The following is a 25,813-nucleotide window of genomic DNA, read 5'->3' as shown; positions in this document are numbered from 1 at the left end:
ACAACGGCATCGCTAAAGCGACCGGATGTGCGTCACAAATTCCGTGACCCCAACGAGATCGCTTGAGCAATGTCGCAGCGTGTTAAGCGGCCTTACGTCTATTGTGCTGTAAAATGGTGGTAGAAAGGGCTAGGGGGGCTACAAAGCAGGACAGTTATATTTACTAAGTCTCCCGCGTAGCTGTTACATTGCTTCCGGGTCCATTCAGTAACTCTCATACATATGCACTCCTTCCCCTGTCTGTGCCAGTGTCTATGATTGGTTGCAGTCAGATCACACCACCACCCTGTGTGACAGCATCTGTGATTGGTTGGAATCACAAAAGCTGTCTGCATCCCTATAGTGGTGTAAAAATAATTAAATTAATTTAACAAATGGCCTAGGGTCCCCCATACTGTGATACCCAGCACAAATGAAGCAGACTGCTACAGGCTACAGCCCACAGTCGTGCTGTATCTTGGCTGTGTATCAAAATAAGAGGGACCCTATGCAATTTTTTTTTAAATATTTAAATAAATAATTTTAAAAAGCAGTGTTTGGTCCCCCTGAATTTTGATACCCAACCATGATAAAGCTGACAGATGGGGGCTGATATTTTCAGGCTAGGGAGGCACATGGTTATTGGGCCCCCCAGGCTAAAAATATCAGCCCGCAGCAACCTCAAAATTGTCGCATTCATTTAATGTGACAATTCTGGCACCTTTCCAGGCTCATCCTGGATTGTCCTAGTGCTGTGGCAATCAGGGTAATATAAGGGGTTAATGACAGCTGCCACTAAGCCCTAGATTAGTAATGAGTAGGGGTCTATGAGACCCCCCATTACTAATCGTGTAAGTGAAAAGAAATAAAACACAAACACCAAAAACATCTTTATTTGAAATAAAATACAAAAAAAAACAACCTTTTTCTCCAATTTATTTACACCCCAAACTCCCAGGTGGATGTAATCCACACAAGGTTCCATTATTATCCTGGCTCTGCTACATACTGAAGTTGCTTCGCGCAGGTACATTAGAGGACACAACCGCTTGCTGCAGCTTCAGGCAGACACTGACTGAGCCATAGCCGTGACACCACTAAGTTTACCTATGGCCACAGCTGGAGGTTCCGGCCGGACCCGCTGAACCCAAACTTCTACAGGTTTGCCCATCTCTAAGCGTTATCTATCTCAAAATCGTAACAGAGTAAACCTCAGCTCAGGGCACAAAACATATGTTTTCATACAGGCCCGGACCCTGAAAATTTAAAGCGTTACAGAAAATAGCTTCCCAAGCAAATTGTTTTGGGTTTTTTCGCTTTGTTGTTTTTTGTTTTGTTTTTTTTTTTTTTCAAATTTCCGAATTTAGTTTCCCTCCAGCTCAATAAGAAAAAAACAAACCATGTTTGGCATCTGCAGAATCATACTGCCAGGTCAGTTTTCGTGTAGAATGTACATGTAAAAAAAAAAAAAAAAAATTAAAAAATCATGGTAAAATTGCACTTTATTTTTGCAATTTCAATGCACTTGTAATTTGTTTTCCTACTTTCCAATGCATTACATGATAAAATGAATGGTGTCATTCAAAAGTACAACTCGTGTTGCAAAAAATCCCTCATATGGCTATGTGGATGGAAAAATATAAATGTCATGGCTCTTGGAAGAAGGGGAGGAAATAATGTGTAATAATGGAAAATCGCCCTGGTGTGACGGGGTTAATCTGAATTGCTTTTGGCTGAATTATCAATATACAAGTATCATTACAGTTGTTGAGGTTTTGTTTCGCTGATATGGATCTCCAAATTCCCTGAATAGCTGTATGATCTGGTTTTGGGTCCACGCAGGGCTTTACTTACATACTTTATGCACTTAGCTCGATAATAAGAAAATATACAAATAGCTTCTAAGCTTTTCGTATTGGCAGTTGCAGTCAGCAAGAATTTTATCATTTCATTTTGTCCACGCCGGGAATTGGGTGCTATTGTATAAGAAGCTCTGACCACTATAAAGATATAGTCTAAACTTAATAGGCATAGAAATATTGACCTAAAATTGTGCTTAAGGCTTCATTTACATATTTTTTGCATTTTCACAGATTTTTTGTGTTTTTTTTAAAATGCACACATTCATTTTTTCATGGATTGATTTTCCTACAGAAAAGTCTATATAAAAATGAAAGAAAAAAAAAATCACACCTAGAGCATGCCACATTTAAAGGGACTCGGTCAGCAGATTTCTGCAACGTAACCTGAAGATAGCATGGTTCAAGTGTTAAAACAGACTTCAGCCCTGCCTCTTATCTCACAGTCTTTTTTTGTTTACCTGCAATCTTAGCTTAAGGCTTGCGACACACATCCGTGCTGCCGGCACGTGTTTGTCATTTTTTACACGTGCCGGCGGCACGGAGACACGTTAACCAATGCTACCCTATTGTAGCAGGCACACACACGTAAAACCACACGGAACGTGTGTCTGTGTGCGTTTGTACGTGTGTGCGTTTTTCAAAGCGCTGACATGTCAGTGATTTCTCCCGCAGCACGGGTGTCACACGGCCCGCACCGTACCACACGGGTGTAGTGTGGATGCGGTCCCTTGTGACACGCGCCGGAGAAAACACACATGTCAGTGAAAAAAACAAAAAACATTAACTCACCTTCTCCTGCCCTCCTGTCTCTGCCGCTGCTGCCTCTTGCTGCCGACCGCCGCTCATTATTCTCATTGAATATTCACTTCACTGCCTGGCAGCAGCAGCAGCGGGGAGACGGGAGGGCTGGAGACTGAGGATCAGCACCATGGACAGCAGCGCGGACATCAGGAAGGACCAGGTGAGTATAATAATTACCGGTTCTACGTGTGCTATCGCGGATAGCACACGTAGAACACACGTGTCACGCACGTACCAGAGACACGTACTTACCTGCACGCAACACGCATGGAAAATACGTGTCTCTCGGCACGTGCGTGAATTTCACGTGAGTGTGGCAGAAGCCTAAGCCTGTTATCCATATCATTAGTGGGTCTCAGCAGCTCCTGAGCTCTACTCCTCTGTGATTAGCAGCTTCTGTCTATGGAAATGTAGACTGAAAGCCTGGTGTGGGCAGGGGCAGCTCTCAGAGCCCTGCTACATGCAAAATCTCAACTCTTTAGGCCCCTTTACACACTGAGACTTTCTAGCGATCCCACCAGCGATCCCAACCTGGCTGGGATCGCTACAAAGTCTGTGGTGAGCTGTCAAAAAGGCAAACCTGGCCAACGACGCAACAGCGATCCGGACCTGCAGAACGACCTAGCTAGTCATTGGGGACGTTGTAAAGCAGCTTTTTGAAAGGGAAGTTGCTAACAAAGTCGCTATAAAGTCCCCTTTACACACTGAGACTTTCTAGCGATCATGCTGCACAGCGGGAAACAAAGGACCAAAGAATGGTCCTGAACGATTTGTAGCGATCAGCAACTTCACAGCAGGGGCCAGGTCGCTGATGTGTTTCACACACTGCAATGTCGCTGGGGAGGTCGCTATTACGTCACAAAACCGGTGACGTTACAGCGATGTCGTTTGCGATGTTGCAGTGTGTAAAGCCACCTTTTCACTGTGTGCAGCCACTAATCTAAGTGATACATCATTGAACTCAAGGTCTCTTTGCCTACATCATGATGCTCTCAGATGAGGTAGCAAAAACCTGCTGACAGATTGCCTTTAAGATAAAAAATAGCTGAGGAACCAAAAAATGTGATGGAAAAAAAAAATCGCCATGGACAAAACACATTGTTTATAGTGCGTTTTGGGTTTTATTGACCCACAGTCAACATCAGCATTTTATTCCTGCACAAAAACTCATCAAAGCACCAAAAGAACAAAAATACAAAACATTTTTTTTTAAAAAAAAAAGCAATGCGTGAAGCCACCCAAGAAGTGAATGTTAAACATTCTGTAACATGATGATGCATCTTGGCTGCTGAACATCTGAAGTGAGGCAACAGACTACACAATGTTTCATTTCCAAGAATACGTATTTATATTATTATATAGATTTTTTTTATATTTTAGCTTTTATCCTGTTCTGCTTAAAATATGCTTAGGAAAAAAAAGCAATATAGTCATAATGTATACTCTGAAATGTATCTTTTCAATCGGAATATTTGTAGGAGAAACTTCATGGCAATATACTATCCTCGGAATTCTCTAGCCTGCATTATCTGCAAAAAAGTGAGATTCAGCATTCTGAGAAAGGCTTTGTGGCCGCACAGTATAAGCAGACGCGCTGCTGCTCCTATGCAGATTGTGCACATCAAGGAAAGATCTGTTAGAGAATTCCATGAAAGCACATTTCTGGCAGGCAAAACTATACTCTGCGTAAGTGTATGTGCCAGGTCTGCTGGCTGCGGAGAACAAGCAGAGCGGATGCCTTCACCCACAAGGTTAATTCTTCAATTCATTCATAAGGTTTTTATACTTTGATTAAGATATTAAAGTGATGGAATGTCCGTAATTGAATTTGTTTCTCATAGAATCAGCACAAATTATTTAGAAGATTAAAAACTATTTAGCCTGGGTGATATTCACGGGCTATGTTCATACGTTGCAGTTCCGATGCATTTTTTTTTCCTGTTTTACTGCAGCTTACCAAAACCACAGAAAAGTCATTGTAGCGTTATTATCGCATTTTAAGAAAAAAAAAATGCACTACGAACGCATTATGTGAATACTGGCTAATGGTGCCCATACACTGAAAATCAACTGTATATGGAAGACTCCAAACTGTTCCCTAACTGCATATGTCTGGGGAAGCAAGAATCAGCTATATTGGATTTAAAGGTCTGATCAAGTATGGTCTACCGTTCTCCTAGTAAGCAACATAGTGTCATGCGGTGTTCTGCTCTGCACTCGCTAGGTGTCATGGTGGCCTCGGACTCTGTTCCCACTGCAGAGTCTGACAGGCAACTGGAGGTCGATCAGCCGGAGCCGGGCGTCGGCTGTTTTATGTTCACTGGTCATCAGTCCAGCAGGAGTTAATCACTGTGCTGGCTTGTCAACTGCTGCTAGGCACTCAGGTTGCTAATGACTATTCACAGCCATTTCCACCCTTTAAAAAGAGTGGGATCTGGTTCCTCATTGCCGACAATAGCTCCAGCGATTCTGGTCTTAACATGTCATCCAATTTCTGGTGATCTATTGTTTGATCTTGTGTGGTTTTGAAATATCCCTGTTGTCAGTTTATTTCCTCCCTGTATGTAATTTCTTCCTGTGCACTCTCCATTTCTCTCCCCTGGGTCTGATTGCAGTATGTATGTGTTTTGGTTCTCCCCTGTCTGCGTTATTTGTGGTGTTTGTTACTTCAGTCCCAGCCCACCCCAGGGCTGGAGGAGAAGGGGTTTTAAACCAGAGTTCGGACAGGAGTTAGAGTCACGCTGGCGGTCCAGACCTCGCTACCATTGATCGTACCTCTGGGTTAAGGGACAGCGCAGGGTTCCCAGTCTGAGGGCCAGTCTAGGTACCCCAACTTCACTTACCCATCACTACCGTGACACATAGTCATTGGTTATTATTATTATTTATTATTATAGTGCCATTTATTCCATTGCGCTTTACAAGTGAAAGAGGGCATACGTACAACAATCATTAACAGTACAAAACAGACTGGTATAGGAGGAGAGAGGACCATGAGGTGGATTAAGCGGGCCGCAGAGTTTGGGATAGATTGGAGGGTTGCAAGAGTGTTGGAAGGGAGGCCAGAGAGCAGGAGGTTGCAGTAGTCGAGGCGGGAGATGATGAGGGCATGCACTAATGTTTTTGCTGATTCTTGGTTAAGAAAAGCACGGATCTGGGAGATATTTTTGCGTTGTAATCGGCATGAGGTGAAGAGGCCTTGGATGTGTAGCTTGAAGGATAGAGCAGAGTCGAGGGTTACTCCAAGGCAACGAGCTTGTGAGACTGGGGAGAGTGAGCAACCATCGAGTTTGATGGAAAGGCTTGTTGGAGGAGATGAGTGAGGAGGAGGAAAGCCATTTTAAATTATAGGGAAAACTTTTTTGAATAGGGTGAAAAGAACCAGATAAGGATGGATTTGGTGCCCAAGGCTGAAGTTTCAATGTTTGTCAGTACATCTGCAACATCTGGCATGTCATTGTCTGTATGTGTATGTCCATACATCTATGTACATAGTGATCTTTTGCCATGTACGTAGCCCTAGCCTTAAAAGTAGTGTGTGTTTTTTTAGTTTTAAATCCATGAATTATAGCTCAGAAGGCCGACTAGCCTTCGTCTTGGCACTATAGAGTAGAATTTATCAAATGCCAAACCTAGTTTTAGTATCTTATCCATTACATGCTTTTGAAAACTGTGATGTGATGTGTTCCTAGTGTGAGAAGTCTTCTTGACAATCACTAATGATCATGCGCCCCAAACTTTACTTTATATTAAAAGGTTGTGAATATTGTGATTTATAAGTAACCACTGATGTACTTGTCCTCATATGTAAAAAAACCAAAACAAAACAAAAAAAACAAAAACCAAAACCACTTAAAACATCATAAAAAATGTCAGCTTGCACCGTTCGCTGTCAGTCTCTATTGATTTCCTTACTGTCAGAAAGAATCTAATTCCCAGCTCTCTTAAGTAATGTTAGCATCGTTATTTAGAGAGCACAAAACTGACAAATCTTCTTTCAAATAAAGAACATAAAAATACTAAAATGTCAACCGAGGATAATGAACCCTGGAGAGATTTGGACAAAGGGAAGGAAACGGGAATAAATGAGCTGTGGTGAATTAAATCTTACTCTGCTGAAAATCTTAAAATCCAGGCTTCTCTGCAATTAACCCCATCCTTCCACCCCACTTATAATACCTAAGCTTTTAAGATGTTGAGATCTGGGCTCCTGTATGTTGGCGCATCATACTATACAAACCAAGAGCAATGCAAAACGCACAGTGACCTAAACACAAACAGCATGGCCAAACAAAAGAAACCCTTGGCGAGCAGTTATAAAGGGAATCTGTCAGTAGGAACGACCCTCCTAAGCAATCTATATGGACAGTAGAACAGAAGCTGAATAAAACGATACCCTGATATCTGAGATCCAATGTCTATTATTATACATGAAAGGAATCATCACACTAGACATGTAGATCAGAAGAGAAGACTGTCAGTCGTTACATGTCTCAAACTGGTAATGCCACTTCTGATTTAAAATAAGTTCTGGAGTCAGATTCTCAGCCAGATCTATGTCTAGGTTATAGATCTTAATAATTTACATATTAAGAAATACATGGATATCATGGTACAATTTTCTTCAGCTTCCGATGATCTGTATACCCATATAGATGGCTTAGTGGGGTTGAATCAACAGACAAGAGTCCCTTTAATTTTTTGGGGAATATTTACACAGCAGCACTTTTCTCTTGTGGCCAATTCAGTGGGAATTCAGAATTACCTGGTGCCTAAGAGAAAGTGGGGTAGAATAACAAATCCACATGTGCCAAAAATATTCTTTAATTTGTGCCCGAACAATCTTTTATTGTTTGAAATATGTTTATGACACATTTTAACAAGCTCCACAAGCGGTTTTGGGCTATCTGAATTGAGTGAAGAATGGAATTTTGGCTTAAAGAGGACCAACCACCAGGATTTTGTTATATAAACTAAAGCCAGTGCTATACTGGTGCTTTCATGCTGATTCTATACATACCTTTAGTTGTGAGATCGGATGTATACTTTCTGAAATACAGGCAAGTACAATTTGTGGAATGCACTGTTATTTGATGATAGGTGCTGCAGAATATCTTATAGATGGGGTGGGTTTTGCTAGCTATTCCCGCCCCTGTCTGCATGTCCTTCCTCCCCCCTGTGTCTTATTACAGGGGGAGGAAGGACAGGCAGGCAGATATGAGCGGGAATAACTTCCAAAACCCGAGCCACCTATTAGATATTCTGTAGCTGCTATCAATCAAGTAACAGTGCATTTCACAAACTTTACTTGACTGTATTTCAGAAAGTATACATCTGATCTCATAACTAAAGGTATGTATAGAATCAGTATGATAGCGCCAGTATAGCACTGGCTTTAGTTCATATAGGCAAATCCTGGTGATTGGTCCTCTTTAAATTGTCATCGCATGTACTGGAATGGTTCTAAAAAATTTCCAAATTTTGTGGAGCAAAAAAAGTGAGCAAACATATGGTATAAACGTAGATATGGCATATTTTAATACTGTCTGTTCTAGGTTTGCACTGTGTATACGGTAGACAGTTTTAGTAAATCAGCCCCATTGTTTGCAGCTGTCTTTCAAAAGTGGATTCCAGGAATAAACCTAATTGGTAAAATTAGTGATCCAAGTCCACCACTGATGTCAGGAATGAAAGGGCCTCTGGAGCATAAAGGGTTATCTTCTTTAGTTCAGGAGCACACTGTTCCTCTCCCCTGGCTTACGGTTTTCCAGGTGTCAGTGCACGGTTAGGACATTGGATGATTTATGCACCCTTGCCTTGAGAGAGGCAACTTTGGGTCTGCAGCTTAGGAGAAAAGCAGGTGGATTGAGGCTGGTCGGATCCATCAAGCAGGCTCTGAAGCATAGAGGATGCATGTGGTCATGCTGCTTACCTAGGTAACCAGTCACTCGGAGACTGCAGAGTAGCCGGTAATCAAGGCAACAAGCTGTACGCTATAGAATTAAAAATCCCTCTGTCATTGAGAATGGACAGGATTCCTACTTTAACCCTTTTGCCATTACGAAGCAAATCCTACAGCATTAATTGAATTTTTGTATTTTGTCAGTGGGCCGTTTACAAAACTGGGCCAGCCATTCCTGCAAAATGTGGTGCGACTGGCTCAGTGTGCAGCTCCGTTTGCTGGTCCGGAGAGGTGCAGGAGCTATACTTTATTGCATACACTCTTCTATTTCATAAAATGAAAGACCCACTCGAGCCATGGATCCGTGTGGAAAAATGACAATGTGCAAAATCATATTGGCTACAGTTGGCGCATGGGCTATTTATGTGTGGCCCATAATGCACATGTACAATCCACGCACCGAAAACGAGGTCATCTGAACCAGCCTTTATGGAAATGCTAAATTCGGCACCTTCACTGTAGCAATTAGTGGCATGCCTAGATCACAAAATTGCCTAAGGCTGCATTCACGCTACGTTTTTTTAGCATGCATCATGAAAGTTTTTTTGCTGCAAAAACGGATCCTGTTTTTGCAAAGAAAAACGCATGCAAACGCATATGTTATTTTGCAGGATCCTGTCACTTGAAGTTTATGGGCGGGCATTGGGAGTCATGTGATCGGGAGTGAGGGGAACTGAACGTGATAGACTGGGAGCCGGCATCTGACAGCTGCGGTAAGCTGTAACCAAGGTAAATATTCACTAAGTGAAGTGCTTTGCTTGAATACCCGATATTTACCTTGGTTACGAGCCCGCAGCTGCTAGGAGCCGGCTCCCTGCACACATAACCAAGGTAAACATCGGGTAACTAAGAAGTGTTTTGCTTGGTTACCCAATATTTACCTTGGTTACGAGCGTCCACCGCTCTCAGGCGGGGGAGAGGGAGAAAGCGAGGGGGAGAGAGCGAGGGGGAGAGTGCGAGGGGGAGAGAGCGAGGGGGAGAGAGCGAGGGGGAGAGAGCGAGGGGGAGAGAGGGACTGATCAGGCCAGGCTGGTTTCTGGGCATGCTCAGTAGAGCAAGCAGGATCCTGTCTATCAGCATGCCAGCATTCATATGCGTTTGCATGCTGTTTAGTCAGGATCCAGCGATTTGCAGTATTTGGACGCAGCTTAAAAACGCTACAAGTAGCGTTTTTGAAAAAAGTTAAAAAACTGCAACTCGCTGGATCCTCACACTATAACACACGCAAACGCATGTGAACACATGTTGACGCGAGTCCATTGCAAATGCATTGAAATGAAAACGCATTTGCACTGGATCCGTTTTTGCGTTAAAAAAACGTTCATGACGCACATTAAAAAAATGTAGTGTGAAAGCAGGCTTATATATGTCTATGGACATCTTTGACTGGATCAGCCTTGATGTAGCATGTTCCTCCTATTTCAGCTTCTAAACACACGTGGGTTATGCATGCTTGCTATGACAATAAGTAAATAGATATTCTTTGTAAAAAGCTTGAGCCTTCTATTCAGTTATAAAACATTCACAGTAAATGCCCGATGCAGCAGCAAGTAGACCACTAACAGCTCGTGCCCATCGCACAGTGTGCATTTACGTCTCGTGGCCTCCGTTCTCCTAGACAGGAACCCGCTGTGTGTTTCAGGTCACTGGTTTAATAAGAAAACAAAGTGACTTGTGCGCTATTTGCAAGAAAAGGCGGCTTGAGTCTTACCTGAATGTATTCTGTGAGTGAATTAAATATTTGTTTGGTCACAGCCAGAGACTTTGAGAAGTTGTGCTGCCCGGATTCATCAATCACTTCTTTCCCTGAGTAGTACCAGTAGAAGTCGCTGATGGATTCCTGCAGAGAAAGCGGAGAAGCTGGATCGGAGCGTAAGAAACCAATATAGCCGACACATTGCAACTACTGTGGGATCATATTTAGCTCTATTTACGGAATATTGTGACAATTGTTTAGAGAAAGGAAACAATGAAAAAGCAATAATAGACTGTACAGTAACTGCAATAATTCCGAAAGTAGAGAAGGTCCCAGGGTTGACCAATATACAGACACCTCCTGTATAGCCATTATATTAGTATGTCCACAGAAATAGCTACAAAGGACTATTATTTATTCCAACACATTTGTTTCAACATTGGAAAGTCGATGTTTTAGCTAAAATTCTGTGCTGATTAATTGTTTAATGCAGAGGCGGCCACAGACAGAAGAGGTCCTTGTACCGGAACAGTATACAGCCCAATAACTGCTCATTATGTGTCGGTGACTGAAGCTTCTTGCGTCCTTGAAGATGGACGTGCGCTCCCATACCCCTTGGGTCCCAATGGCATATCCACTACTGAGCTCTGCTTTTCTAATGCAATGTTCCAAATCTATAACATAAATATATTTGTCTGCCTTCAGCCATTACTGAGTGACGCTCACTTCGTATTGTCTTACAGAGTTTAATATGTAAATGCATTAAAGAGAACCTGTCAGCAGGTTTTTACTATGTAATCAGACAACACCATAAGATAGGGACAGAAACCCTGATTCCAGTGATCACTTAGTCTACGGGGTTCAGCAGTTATGATAGAGTCAGAGTTTTCTCTGCTGCAGATCTAGCAGAGCTCAGATGTTGAGCTGTATAACCCCAACCACACCAAAGCTTCCTGTGACAGAGAGCTGATGGGGCATGGTTGGACCAGGAGGCAATAGACAACCTGTCCTGTAGTGATAATCTCTTACTGATAAAACACGGATTGCATTGAAACAGAAAAACACAGTGGAAGTAAGGTCGTTGGTCCTATGTTATCATGCTCTCAGATTACATAGCAAAAACCTGGTGATAAATTTTCTTTACATACCTTCCTACCTTCAGAGAGGCATAAGGGGTACTTCTCACATAGCGAGATCGCTGCTGAGTCACAGGTTTTGTGACGTACCAGTGACCTCATCAGTGATCTCGCTGTGTGTGACACTAAGCAGCAACCTGGCGCCTGCTCTGAAATTGCTGATCGTTACACACTGTTCTGGCTCATTTTTTGCTCATTGGTCTCCCGCAGGGCAGCACACATCGGCGTGTTTGACGGCGGGAGACCAACGAGCACAGACTCTGTGTAAGCAGCGTACACTGGTAATAAGGGTAAATATCGGGTACCTAAGCAAAGCGCTTTGCTTGGTTACCTGATATTTACCCTGGTTACCAGCGTACACCGCTTACAGGCTCCAGCGCTGGCTCCCTGCACATGTAGCCAGGGTAAATATCGAGTAACTAAGCAAAGCGCTTTGCTTAGTAACCCAATGTGTATCCTAGCTACATATACAGGGAGCCAGCGCTAGAACCTGTAAGCGGTGTACACTGGTAACCAGGGTAAATATTGGGTAACCAAGCAAAGCGCTTTGCTTAGTTACCCGATATTTACCCTGGTTACCAAGCGCAGCATCATTACACGAGTCGCTGGTGGCTGGTGGTTGGTGGTTGGTGGCTGGTGAGATCTGCCTGATTGACAGCTCAACAGTGACCATGTAACGACGCACCAACGATCCCTGCCAGGTCGGATCGCTGGTGGGATCGTTGGTGCGTCGCTACATGAGACAGTACCCTATCTACTATAGATAATGAGTGGATCACCTGTGTACAGGATAGGTCCGATCACTACTGTCCCTCTGTCGAGACCCCAGTGACCACAGCAACAGGGGTCCCCGTGTCTCCTATGTGATTAGAACTTCCTAGGCTATAATCCTGATGAGACAGCTTTCACTCCACTATGTTATCAGTATTTCATGATCGTTGTGCTCCCAGCAACTAAAAACCATTATCCACCACTCAGGTGATAAGAAATCACACGCACAGAATGTTGTATGCATTTAAATTGTGGTCAGTGCAGACATTTCATCAAAAGCAATGGTCAATTTTTGGCCTCAACAATGATTTTTATTTCTTTTTTTACATAGCATTAATTTTGTGTTGGAGCCTCGCTGGTAATTCAAACTGAAGATATATGGTACTCTTAACACTAGAAGTCCCAGGAATTTCGAGCTCCATAGGGTTTCAATGGTAGAAATGTCAAATGACCCCTCTCTGGGACTTTTAGTGTTAAGGGAACCATATAAATGCCTTCTAATAGCACATCATATAATGGTGTACTCCAGTCTCCAAATTTTCCATCTATTTTAAACACTGTGCTGATTTTGGAAAACCCATAAACTGTGGTGTCTTTGACTGTACAAGGCAGCGCATTATGGTAGAGATGTGTATACAGGTGAAAAAAGAGAAAACTCATTATTTGCTTTATCACTGTGTTTTACGTCTGTTTTTCCTTATTGCTCCCCCTTCTCTTATTTTTAGCCTTACGTACCACATCAAACTCATTCATTATTATAGAGTTAACTGAAAACAAGATCACATTTCTGATGCTAAACAGTAGCAGATGTAAAATATTCCCCATGCATTATACGGGGAATCAAATTCCCATTGTATGAGCTGAGGCCAAAACCACAATAAACCTGTTGATTAAACAGACTGGAGCTCTGCAGATTTACTGGAGATTTCTCCACTCGCTCGTATTTGTTCTATTTTCTGGTTGCTTTACGTTTTCCGTCTTTCATCTCAGTAAAAGCCGGTAATACATTTTGCATTTGATCCTAATGTAATATGGAGAATATTACCACGAGTCCACGAGTCTTGGCCCGTACATGGCACACACTGTTATCAGTGCAGTGTACACATCGCTACGTGACTGTACAAAGTAGCCGTATAAGAGCAGAAGTTTCACGTTCTGCTGGACATCGGCACAACATGGGACTTATGCGGACGTCACACGAGACGATCCATCGTGCAATATGTCATCAGGGTCACGGTTTTCGTGACGCACATCCGGCATCGTTTGCGACGTCGTTTCGTGTGACACCTACGAGTTCTCAGAACGATCGCAAATCGGTTACAAATCGTGTATCGTTTACGTGTCGTTTATTTTTAAAAAATAGTTTATTCTTCTCTGCGCCGGTTGTTTATCGTACCCGGGGTAGCACACATCGCTCCGTGTGACACCCCGGGAACGATGAACACAGCTTACCTGCATCCGCCGGCAAAGCTGAAGGAAGAAGGTGGGCGGGATGTTTACGTCCCGCTCATCTCCGCCCCTCCGCTTTTATTGGTCGGCCGCTGTGTGACGTCGCTGTGACGCCGAACGTCCCACCCCCTTTACAAAGTGGATGTTCGCCGCCCACAGCGAGGTCGCTCAACAGGTAAGTGCGTGTGACGGGGGTTTAACGACTTTGTGCGCCACGGGCAACTAATTGCCTGTGACGCACAAACGAAGGGGGCGGGTACGATCACTCATGCGATCGCACGATAGATCGTATCGTGTGACGCCCGCATTACAGTGTACCATCAAGCCCACTATAAGGAAACTTTCCAAAATTGACAAATGCTAAACTCTTAGAGAAAAAAAAATACTTCTGGTTACCTGCAGACGTAGCAGGTAATCCACCGTGCTAATGATAATATTCACTGTTGTCGTGTTTCCCATTTGGGTTCTCAGGAAGTTCTGAAAGTCTAAAAAGGTAAAACAGATTTATTTTCTTCTAGATTCAGATAATAAGCAAACAACATTGAGTTAGTGACAAGGTGATAACTAATGTGCAATCTAATATATAAAGCTGAGTGTGTGTGTGTGTGTGTGTGTGTATATGTTGATAGGCGGTCAGGAGCAGGAGGCAGCAGAGCCGGAGAAAGCAGGTAAATATGAAAAATATTTTTATTTCACAGACCCGTGTTTTCTCCGGTACCTGTCACACGTATGACCAGAACCATGCGTGTGACTGGTACCTGATTAAACATGGACGTCTGAAAGCAGCCATACACTGTGTAAAGTACAGTGGCCGCGCCGCAACTTCCTGGTCCCATGCTCCGGTCACATGACAACACTAGATTGGAGCTTGTTGCGCGGCCACTGTAGTGTACACAGTGCACGGGAGCATGCCGGATCCGACAAAGTGTAGAATAGGTAAGTAACTATTCAAAGCGATAGTGCTAACGTGTGACGGGAGCTGGGGTAAGCTAGTAACCATGTTACACATCGGGTAACTAAGGAAAGCGGTTTCTATAGTTACCTGATGTGCACCATGGTTACCAGCCTACGCCAGCTCCGGCACACGTGTAATCTAATATATAAAGCTGAGTGTGTGTGTGTGTGTGTGTGTGTGTGTGTGTGTGTGTGTGTGTGTCCGCTAAAGGAATAAGAGCCGTCGTATTTAAAATCACAACATTTTTTATCGCCACCTCATTTGACCCAGGGAATGTCCTAGACTATATTTTGAGGGGAAAATTTAACCCCACGCTTTACAATTACTCACCAAAAAACTTGCATACATTAAAGTCAATGGAGATGGGAACAGATCTTTATTATTAACTCCTATTATGGACAGAGAAAGAGACGCATAGAGAGACCCACACACACAGAAAGAGAGACACACATATATATATAAAGAGATACACAGAGAAAGAGACCGAAAAAGACACAGAAAGACACATACACAGAAAGACATAAACACAAAGACACACAGAAAAAGAGACACAGAAAGAGACACATACACAGAAAGAGACACATACACAGAAAGAGACACAAAGACACATACAGAAAGAGACACACAGAAAGAGACACACAAAAAGAGACACACAAAAAGTGACACACACAGAAAGAGACACACAGAAAGAGACACAGACAAAGACACACAGACAGAAAGAGACACATAGACAGAAAGAGACACATAGACAGACACACACCGAAAGACACACACTCAAACTGTTTGGATGTTTGAGGAAATATATTGGCTGTTTTCACAGTACCCCTGGATATTTATCAGGTGGCCTATAGCAACCAATCACAGCTCTGCTTTTATTTTGCTAGGGGTCAAGGAGCTCTGGTTGCTATAAGTAATGAAGTGCATTGTTAGTATAGGACAGCTTATGTGTGAGTTAATATAATATTGGTGGCGATGCCTGTTTAGTTTGTGACTTATGTGCAAAATAAATTTTAGTTAACGGATTTTAATTTTGACATAGTTAGGAATAGTTCCTTACTATCCCGGACAACGCTGGGTAATGCAGCTAGTAATATGTATAGCTGCAGAAATACTGCATATTTTGCTTATAACACCATGTCTTGCTGCCTGTCTGCCAGGGCCGTAGATTTCGGGGGTGCAGAGGAAACATATGTGCTGAGACCCTCTTGTCTGACCCAACAAGGTCTCATAAATCACAGAGAGTCCATAAACTATAACTAAAAGCACACGGTGGGAAGGTATCGCAGCACAAATTCGGCATTGGCGTCCTGGGGCTTCAGATTATTTCTATGGTCTCTAATCAAAATGAATGATTCTCAAAATACTCTTGATGTTCCAGGAAATTTTGGGCTTATCTCACCGTTGTTGTGTCCTTCACACAGCAGTTGCAGGAACCTGAAGAGGTCTCTTGTAAATTCATCATTCTGTAAAACCTTTTCACCTTGGAAAGACAACCAGTTTCATCACACAGTTATTTTACCGTCTTGCAGCGAGTGCGCACAGGCATTGTATTACATACCAATACGCCATAATCAGCATTGTTTGCAATATTATAGGACATCAAAGAAGACAAACCTGAATGCTACATCTGTTTTGTATTGTTGACATCTTATTGATTTGGGGCTAAAAATAATTTTTGCTATTGGGTTTCAGTAAAAAATGTTGACTTGTTTGGGTTGTACAGGTTTTTTGCCTGCAAAATCAACTTTGATGTGTTCTATGGCCATTAATCAGCTGAATGGAGCTCAGAAAAAGACAGATAAAAGAATCACTAACTCCTCTTAAGGCCCATTTACCCACTGCAACATCGCTAGCGATTATCGCTGTAACGTCACCGGTTTTGTGACGTAATAGCGACCTACCCAGCGACATTGCAGTGTGTGACACGCATCAGCGACCTGGCGCCCACTGTGAGGTCGCTGATCGCTACAAGTCGTTCAGGACCATTCTTTGGTCCTTTGTTTCCCGCTGCGCAGCATGTATCGGTGTGTTTGACACCGTTACAATGACATCGTTAGCGACCCAGCCCATAGGCGTGCTAGCGTTCCCTTTCCAGCGAGGTCGTTCTGCAGGTCCATATCGCTGCTGCATCATTGGCCACATCTGCCTGTTTGACAGCTCAGGTCGAGATCGTTGGTGGGATCGCTAGAAAGTCTCAGTGTGTAAAGGGGCCTTTAGACCGTAGTGATGAGTGGACTGATGGATTGCAAAATGTATGTTTAGCCCCATTTCCATGCACTTAAGAAATTGAATAATATATGAATAATATTTGGCGCAGGATATTGGATAGGATGCTGGTTATAAAATTCAGCCATAGGACTATACTTTCAAGATGACAGTGAAATACAGAGTATAACTGGATATTGCAATTTGGTGAGTGACACAGTGTCAGACACCACAGTAAAGTTTCAGGTAATAATGGCTATTGATAAGCAATTCAATTCACACTGCTCGGGTCCGGTGGTGGGTCTGGTGTCTGGTCCAGTCCTCCATGGTAGCTAGACTTCTGTGCCCGGCATCCTTGGTGGCTTCGGTGCTTAAAAGGTACCATAATGTATCACACTAGGCCTCACACAAAATCAAAGTGGCATGTCATGATGTTTCAGGAACTAGTAAGTTCCAGGATGACCGGTGTAGAAGTGTAGACCAGCTGCCTCGGAGATTTTGACTGGAAGCCAAATTTAGACAGCATGATTCGAGTTGCTTATTTCTAATCATGGCCAATTAGCCACGCCAGCTTCCACAGATTGGGAATTCTGCAATGCAATATTTTTCCTGTGCAGGGACTGCAGCAAAAACAATAGCAACGTATTTGGCCCTCATGATATTAGTTGATTACAGAGGTTCCAGCAACAGGAGCGCCTTCCATCACCTGTATAAAAACACCACAGCCACAACGTGTAAGTGCAACCATGAAGATTGAAGGTCCCATGAAATAACACCTCCATGGGACCTTCAAGGTTGTGACCATGGTGCATTTTTCGGCTGAAAATTTCAGAAATTTTGGTAGGGATTAAGGATGAGTGAACTGGTCGGTGCTTGGGTGCTCGATAAACCTAACGAGAATTTTGATGCTTGGGTGCTCAGTACTTATTTGGATATCAATGGGGAACGTGAGCATTTTCCTGGGAAACTGTTCCCCATTGACTTCCATTATACTCTGTAAACGAGTATAGAGCGTCGTTAGGCTTACCGAGCACCCAAGCACCGAGCAGTTCACTCATTCCTAGTAGGGATGCATTCATTTACAATATTGCAGCAAAAACAATGCGTTGTTGCACTTTGGAAAACCACAGCAAAAAATTGCCACTGCCATTTGGCCAATCTGGGTGACTGTAGCCTACAAAGTACTAATTACACAAGCTACATTCCTAGTTTTGATAGTAGAAACCCAAAATAAATAGTGTATGTCTAGGGCCATTACATCAGCTGAATATTTTTTACTATTACATTCCCTAAGAGAGGTGAAATAACTAATGTACATGAAGACAATAATTCAACAAAAGATCTGGCAAAAGGTAAGAAGTGAATAATTAGAGATGAGCAGATAACTAATTAATGTCTGCAGGCGTATGCTGATAAGATGAAAGTTGGCCTGCTGCTTTATCTGGTGCGAGCATGCATCCATCAGCACGTCTTACATATTGTAACAAACGCCTGGGATGAGACCTAATTAAGAATACATTTATCTGAAGTTGAAGCATTACTTACCTCGTTCCCGGACAATGACTGCAGATCAGAAAAATAAAAGAAGAGGGAGAAATGGACCGTTAGTGTTTCAGAATATGTCAGAATATGACAGCATACAGTTCAGTAACAATCATGTGAAAGCGCAACCAGGATCAGTCCCAGGGAGATAACTCTTTCTGGGTAAACTCCTTTCTTCTAGAACTTACAATTTACCATAAACGTTACCATGATAAGGTATACCAGTGGTTAACAAGGTGATTTCGATTAGCCCAGTTATTTCTTCTTCATAGGGTTTGTAAGATGCCTGGGTCTACATCATAGGTTTTTGATTAGGTCTCATACAATGTGTCCTATTGTGGTCAGGAGGATCTTATAGGGGGGGGATCTTAGACAGATTCTTAGACGGCAGGGGCATCTTAGACGGCAGGGGGATCTTAGACGGCAGGGGCATCTTAGACGGCAGGGGCATCTTAGACGGCAGGGGCATCTTAGACGGCAGGGGCATCTTAGACGGCAGGGGCATCTTAGACGGCAGGGGCATCTTAGACGGCAGGGGCATCTTAGACGGCAGGGGCATCTTAGACGGCAGGGAGATCTTAGACGGCAGGGGGATCTTAGACGGCAGGGGGATCTTAGACGGCAGGGGGATGTTAGACGGCAGGGGCATCTTAGACGGCAGGGGCATCTTAGACGGCAGGGAGATCTTAGACGGCAGGGGGATCTTAGACGGCAGGGGCATCTTAGACGGCAGGGGGATCTTAGACGGCAGGGGCATCTTAGACGGCAGGGAGATCTTAGACGGCAGGGGCATCTTAGACGGCAGGGGCATCTTAGACGGCAGGGGCATCTTAGACGGCAGGGGGATCTCGTACAGCAGGGGGATCTTAGACGGCAGGGGCATCTTAGACGGCGGGGGGATCTCGTACAGCAGGGGGATCTCATGGCAGGGGCGTCTCATATGGCTGGAGGATCTTATGCATATGATGTGAAAGTCAAGGAGCATTGAGGGATATTTGAAAGACACTTTGGATCTCATACTGCAGAGATTTGCTATCTGCATGCAACCAAATCCATATTCTTGGGGCTTCGGCTTCCGGGGGGGGGCTGATTTGGATTTTTCAATACCTTTGGGTGTTTTATGTATCTTAGATCAAGCAAGGAAATTACTGGCCTATCACTGGCTAGATACTGTTTCCCTGACAATTGGAGAGCTTAAAAGCAAAATGACTAGTATACTTTGTTAGAAAAGGGGTGTATGTCTGAAAAGAAACACTTTAAATAATTTCTATAAGTTCTGGAAGATGTGGATAGATACCTTCCTTCACTTGCTATCTCTTATTATTATGGTATAACACTGTATATAAACCACATGCAAATTGTTTATTGTACTATTTTACTTTTACTGTTTGATATATGATGGTCTGTGATGTAAAAGATAAAATATCTTTTTAATAAAAATGAAACCTGATTTAAAAAAAAAGGTGATTCCATTTGCGCGGTCTCCAGACATCCACTACGGTTTCTCAAAAATAATGACCTCCGTAAAGTTATACCGGGTGCTCAAAAAACAGGTGATATTCTGTACTGTCTGACAAAAAAAACACATATTTCAAAACTCCCCACTGTTTGGTGGCACATTGTAAAATGTAGCTCCAACTAGAGGAGGCGGTGAGTGGCGGTATAAATTAGAACACAAGGAAAAGTCTGGGTTTCATCTTGGATGATGAATAGATGATGTGGATGAAATATCAGAGTAACAAAGATCTCTTCTTGATTTCCCTTCAAAGGTGTTTGATTGGTAACTGTCATTTAGCTGGGTCACCCTGTGGCCATGAGCAATTAAGATGCTTTTATCTGCAGTCAATGTGAAAATGGCGCTAATCTCAGTCTACACTTGGTTTTGGTCATGGTGTTGTCCTGAGTCTACAGTGAAGTATCGGATATTATGTTTGGAGTGGTGTCTTTAGTTGGTGAGGTCTATACAGGAGAGCTATAAAATGTTGTGTTTGATTTTTTTCTCCAAATGGTGATTAAATTCATTAAAAGATAAAAATCTGTTCAGCCCTACCTAGCCCTTTGTGAAAAATGAATTGTCACTTCCCCTTTAGCTAATGAATCAACCAGTTAACTTACTCCAATAAAATATTTGATTTTACTAGCCACACACAGTCACGATTACTACCAGATCTGTTGAATCTAAAAATCACTTATAAGTGGTTGACTCAAGTTTTGTCTTCAGGAGTGCAGTACATTCCTGCCTCTTTGCTTGCAGAGGCCACTGTGGTCATAATCAGGACTGCAGTACATATCTGCCTTCTTGCTTGCAGAGGCCACTGTAGTCCTAATCAGGAGTGCAGTACATCCCTGCCTCCTTGCTTGCAGAGGCCACTGTGGTCCTAATCAGGACTGCAGTACATTCCTGCCTCCTTGCTTGCAGAGGCCACTGTGGTCATAATCAGGAGTGCAGTACATTCCTGCCTCCTTGCTTGCAGAGGCCACTGTGGTCATAATCAGGAGTGCAGTACATTCCTGCCTCCTTGCTTGCAGAGGCCACTGTGGTCATAATCAGGACTGCAGTACATTCCTGCCTCCTTGCTTGCAGATGCCACTGTGGTCATAATCAGGAGTGCAGTACATTCCTGCCTCCTTGCTTGCAGATGCCACTGTGGTCATAATCAGGAGTGCAGTACATTCCTGCCTCCTTGCTTGCAGAGGCCACTGTGGTCATAATCAGGACTGCAGTACATTTCTGCCTCCTTGCTTGCAGAGGCCACTGTGGTCATAATCAGGAGTGCAGTACATATCTGCCTTCTTGCTTGCAGAGGCCACTGTAGTCCTAATCAGGAGTGCAGTACATTCCTGCCTCCTTGCTTGCAGAGGCCACTGTGGTCATAATCAGGAGTGCAGTACATTCCTGCCTCCTTGCTTGCAGATGCCACTGTGGTCATAATCAGGAGTGCAGTACATTCCTGCCTCCTTGCTTGCAGAGGCCACTGTGGTCATAATCAGGACTGCAGTACATTCCTGCCTCCTTGCTTGCAGAGGCCACTGTGGTCATAATCAGGACTGCAGTACATTCCTGCCTCCTTGCTTGCAGAGGCCACTGTGGTCATAATCAGGAGTGCAGTACATTCCTGCCTCCTTGCTTGCAGAGGCCACTGTGGTCATAATCAGGAGTGCAGTACATTCCTGCCTCCTTGCTTGCAGAGGCCACTGTGGTCATAATCAGGACTGCAGTACATTCCTGCCTCCTTGCTTGCAGAGGCTACTGTGGTCATAATCAGGACTGCAGTACATTCCTGCTTCCTTGCTTGCAGAGGCTACTGTGGTCATAATCAGGACTGCAGTACATCCCTGCCTCCTTGCTTGCAGTGGCCACTGTGGTACTAATGTTTAACAGTTTCTATAGGCCACTGGCCCAAACTCTAGCTGCTAGCAGAGGCAGTTGCAACATGAAAACAGCACAGGATTATTGTGACACATGGGATCCAATCAATCTGCAAGAGCACCTTTCTTGCAGAGGACACAGACTACCTCTGCTGGTAATCTTGGAAAAGAGCTGTACACTTTTGAGAACTAAAAGGATTTTTAATAAGAGGTAAATTATAAAGTTTCTTGTTTTTACAAGCCATTTGCAATTTCACCTGTTTAATAAGATGGGAAAACCCCTTTAAAGAGAAGCCCTCTCGCATTTCTAAAACATTGAGTTTCAAGCAAACTGTAGTGAAAGTGGTAGCATAGTGGTGAACCTTTCCAAGAGTGGGCGACCTACCAAAATTTTACCATGAGCTCATTGACGACTCACCCAGAAGAACATATAAAGAAGTGAAGGCCTCACTTTTCTCAGTTAAAGAGGTAATGAGAACAGAATTAAAATGACATTAGTATATTACACTGAATAAATCTTTATCTTTTATAAGCTGTGTTTTGTCTACACTTGTGTTGTCTTTATCGAACATTAAAATGTATTGGATGATCTGGAGGCGGGGAGGGGCAATACATTTTTTAACAGAACGGAATGATTTCGCTGGAAATTGCAACTTTTTTTTTTAAAGTTTTGTCATAATGAAGAGGCCTAGAAAATGCTAAACTTTAGCTTGACAATTAAATGTGAGTGTTCCGGAAATTACACTTACGTGTTCCTTCTTCCGTGACCATTCCAAGGCCTTCTGCTTTATTCTGTCTTTCAAATGCATTCAAGTCAAGAACACTGAACAAAAAAAAAAACAAACCCAATGAGAATGATCCTTATATTAAACCACTGAAAGTCTCAGAGGAAGCTTTGTAATATTAGTGAAGACTGTAGAGTTGACCTTGCTCTTGGTAAGCCATGTGCTATTTGAGCGTGGGTTCGAGAAGAGTCTTGTAACGTGACTCACGCAAACATGGTTGCATTTCCACGCCAGCACAGCTTTATGACATTATTGTACTCAGCGATAGATGATAATGGCATTGCAATACTCAAGGACAAAGCACAAGTATCAATGCGCAAATCATAGGAATGCAATTACCTGCATGACATCATTAGGCCAGACAAGCTTTGGAAAAATCCAGCATCCTTTTTCTCTTTTAGGTAATCTAACATTTTCTGTAAAAAAGTTAGACATTAGTGTTCTGCATCTTAGAAGTTCACAAGTAGATTATTCAGGCGTTTCACAAAATTGTATAACTTTTCACAGTTGGCCTTGTTTCCACTATCCAACTTATTCTCGTCGTATGGCAGTGAGTGATACAAGTGAAAAAAACTGATGCAAAAATGTGCCAGATCAGAAAATGCTACATGTTGAGTTTTTCGATCCTGCTCACCAGTTTTTGCAGTACAAATTGGTGAAAGAAACCTAATGACAACTAATGCTGTTTGGATAGTTGTAATCACTTTAAGCACAAACTGATATGAATGCCCTGAATATTGGAAAACGTGACCTTATATGCAATGGTTAAAAACCCCTTATGATGGTTCAGTAGCAGTAGGGTTAGTGAGACAAAAAGACTAAAGGCCCCGTCACACGCATCGCTATATCGTGCGATTGCATGAGCGATCGTACCCGCCCCCGTCATTTGTGCGTCACGGGCAAATCGCTGCTTTTGGCGCACAAAGTCATTAATGCCCGTCACACGTATTTACCTCCCTAACGATGTCGCTGTGGGCGGCAAACATCCTCTTCCTGAAGGGGGAGGGACGTTCGGCGTCACAGCGACGTCACACAGCAGCCGCCCAATAGAAGCGGAGGGGCGTAAATGAGTGGGACGTAACATCCCGCCCACCTCCTTCCTTCCGCATTGCCGGCGGCCGCAGGTAAGGAGATGTTCGTCGTTCCCGAGGTGTCACATGTAGAGATGTGTGCTGCCTCGGGAACGATGAACAACCTGCGTCCTCTACAATCAACGATATTTTAAAAAGGAATTACGTGTCAACGATGGATGATAAGGTGAGTATTTTCCATCGTTAACACTCGTTCCTTGCTGTCACACGCAACGACGTCGCTAACGATGCTGGATGTGCGTCACGGAATCCGGGACCCCGGCGATATATCGTTAGATACATCGTTGCGTGTGACGACGCCTTTAGGGCACTCCCAAAATTCAGGAAAAAGGACTTATGATTAAGGACTCTTTGCTTTTAATATGGAAGTCCGAAACGCGTAAAGTTTCCATGGGATAACTCCCTCCTTTTGTTTACACGGATGGAACCTTTTTAATATTTGCTAATAAAGCTTTGACATTTTATCCAGAGGAGTTTGTGCCGGATCCTTTCCTCTTTTTGCATTTACTCCCAAAATTCAGTCTGAACAGACTGCATTTTGGGAGTGCCGTCAGTCTTTTTGTCTAGAGTTTGGAGTCATGTCCTTTGACTGTGCACCACTTCCCACTAGCCACAGGTGATTTTATTCTTTTTTAGAAGGTTCCTATTCACCCATACACATGGAGGTTTGTAACCCAGAGAGGACCTTCAGTTCAGTGTAGGTTTCCAGTATACGAAATATGCCTTGACATGGTTACTGGGCAGATATCGAAATGGCCATTTTCTATATAATAATAATAATTTTATTAATTTATATAGCGCTATTAATTCCACAGCGCTTTCTTTACATATGCTAAATATCTCAATTTTTCCTAGATTTCCTTAAGCAGTAATGCATGTCTATATTCTTACATTCATTGATTGCATGCTTTAGCATTTCAGAGTGCAACTGTTGGTTTTTGTGGTCGTCTTTCAGAGACACCGCTCATGTCATTAAAAAGCACACAATTCTACATGTGACCTTTTCATTCAATTAACTAAAAGAGTTATAAAAAAAATAAATAAATAAAATGGAATGAGCATATTACCTGTTGCACAACAGTATTTCCACCATTCAGAATTGCAATTCCAAGTTTCAGTGTCTCTACAACCATGGGGCCCATTTCACCTGTGTAAGAAATGAGACCAAGTTGTCACATCAGTGAAATATGAAGGCTTTCCTAAAGGAGCTCTACATCTTTATATAAGTGATATATTTATATTTGTGTATAGTAATAACATCAATAACTGCAGAGTGACTGTTGGTTGACCCATGTTTGTCCATCCTGTGTAAAAAATGGACACAAAATACAGTACTGTATATATAAATTACAGATCTCACAGACTTTGCTCAACCATTGCCACACACTTCATACAGCTAAGACTGCAGAGGACATCATACTACAAACCTTTGAGGTATTTTACCCATGCACACTTATTGCAAAAACGTTCCCAATAAAATATAAAAGGAATAAGCATGATAAATTAATATAGTATGGTTAAAGGGAATATGTCAGCAGGTTTTTGCTATGTAACCTGAAGGCATGCTGCAAGGGTTAAAACATAGAATTCAGGGATGCCTGTCTTGTCAAGGTTCATCTGTTGTTTACTTGCTGTTTGTTTAACCAGCAGGACTTCTTATTTGTTAAGGGTGCTTTACACGCAGCGCCATCACTAGCGATGTCGCTACCAAAAGCACCCGCCCCCGTTGTTTGTGCATCACGGGTAAATCACTGCCCGTGGCGAACAATATCGGCGGTACGCGTCACACCTATTTACCTTCCTTAGCGACATCACTGTGGGCAGCGAACAACCCCTTTTTTAAGGGGGAGGTTTGTGCGCCATCACAGCGACGTCACACAGTGGCCCGCCATAGAAGCGGAGGGGCGGAGAGCAGCCGCATTAACGACACGCCCACCTCATTGCCGGCAGGACGCAGGTACGTTGTTGTTCGTCGTTCCCGGGGTGTCACACGTAGCGATGTGTGCTGCCTCAGGGACGACGAACAACCTGCGTCCAGCACCAGCAACGATATTTGGAAAATGAGCGACGTGTCAACGATCAACAATTAGGTGACTATTTTTGATCATGAGGGGTCGCTCGTAGGTGTCACACGCAACGACGTCGCTAATGAGGCTGGATGTGCGTCACGAATTCCGTGACCCCAGCGATATCTCGTTAGCGATGTCGTT

At 43.2% G+C, this 25,813-nt stretch overlaps 1 protein-coding gene across 9 annotated transcripts in view; it reads right to left on the bottom strand.

The window, feature by feature from the left end:
* Positions 1-25,813, bottom strand: part of LOC142258359 (ryanodine receptor 3) — an 847,167-nt gene that overhangs the window by 101,854 nt on the left and 719,500 nt on the right. For all 9 annotated transcript variants that reach the window (XM_075330934.1, XM_075330936.1, XM_075330935.1 and 6 more), the window contains 7 exons: positions 24,671-24,750; positions 22,852-22,928; positions 22,477-22,550; positions 18,362-18,379; positions 16,011-16,091; positions 14,053-14,141; positions 10,316-10,444 (listed from right to left, as the gene is read on the bottom strand). In XM_075330934.1, coding sequence (XP_075187049.1) covers positions 10,316-10,444; positions 14,053-14,141; positions 16,011-16,091; positions 18,362-18,379; positions 22,477-22,550; positions 22,852-22,928; positions 24,671-24,750 — 548 coding nt within the window. The remainder of the gene's footprint in view (positions 1-10,315; positions 10,445-14,052; positions 14,142-16,010; positions 16,092-18,361; positions 18,380-22,476; positions 22,551-22,851; positions 22,929-24,670; positions 24,751-25,813) is intronic.

The sequence above is a fragment of the Anomaloglossus baeobatrachus genome, chromosome 12 (genome assembly GCF_048569485.1).
Source record: "Anomaloglossus baeobatrachus isolate aAnoBae1 chromosome 12, aAnoBae1.hap1, whole genome shotgun sequence".
Classification (NCBI taxonomy): domain Eukaryota; kingdom Metazoa; phylum Chordata; class Amphibia; order Anura; family Aromobatidae; genus Anomaloglossus; species Anomaloglossus baeobatrachus.
This window is presented reverse-complemented; position numbering and strand designations above follow the sequence as displayed.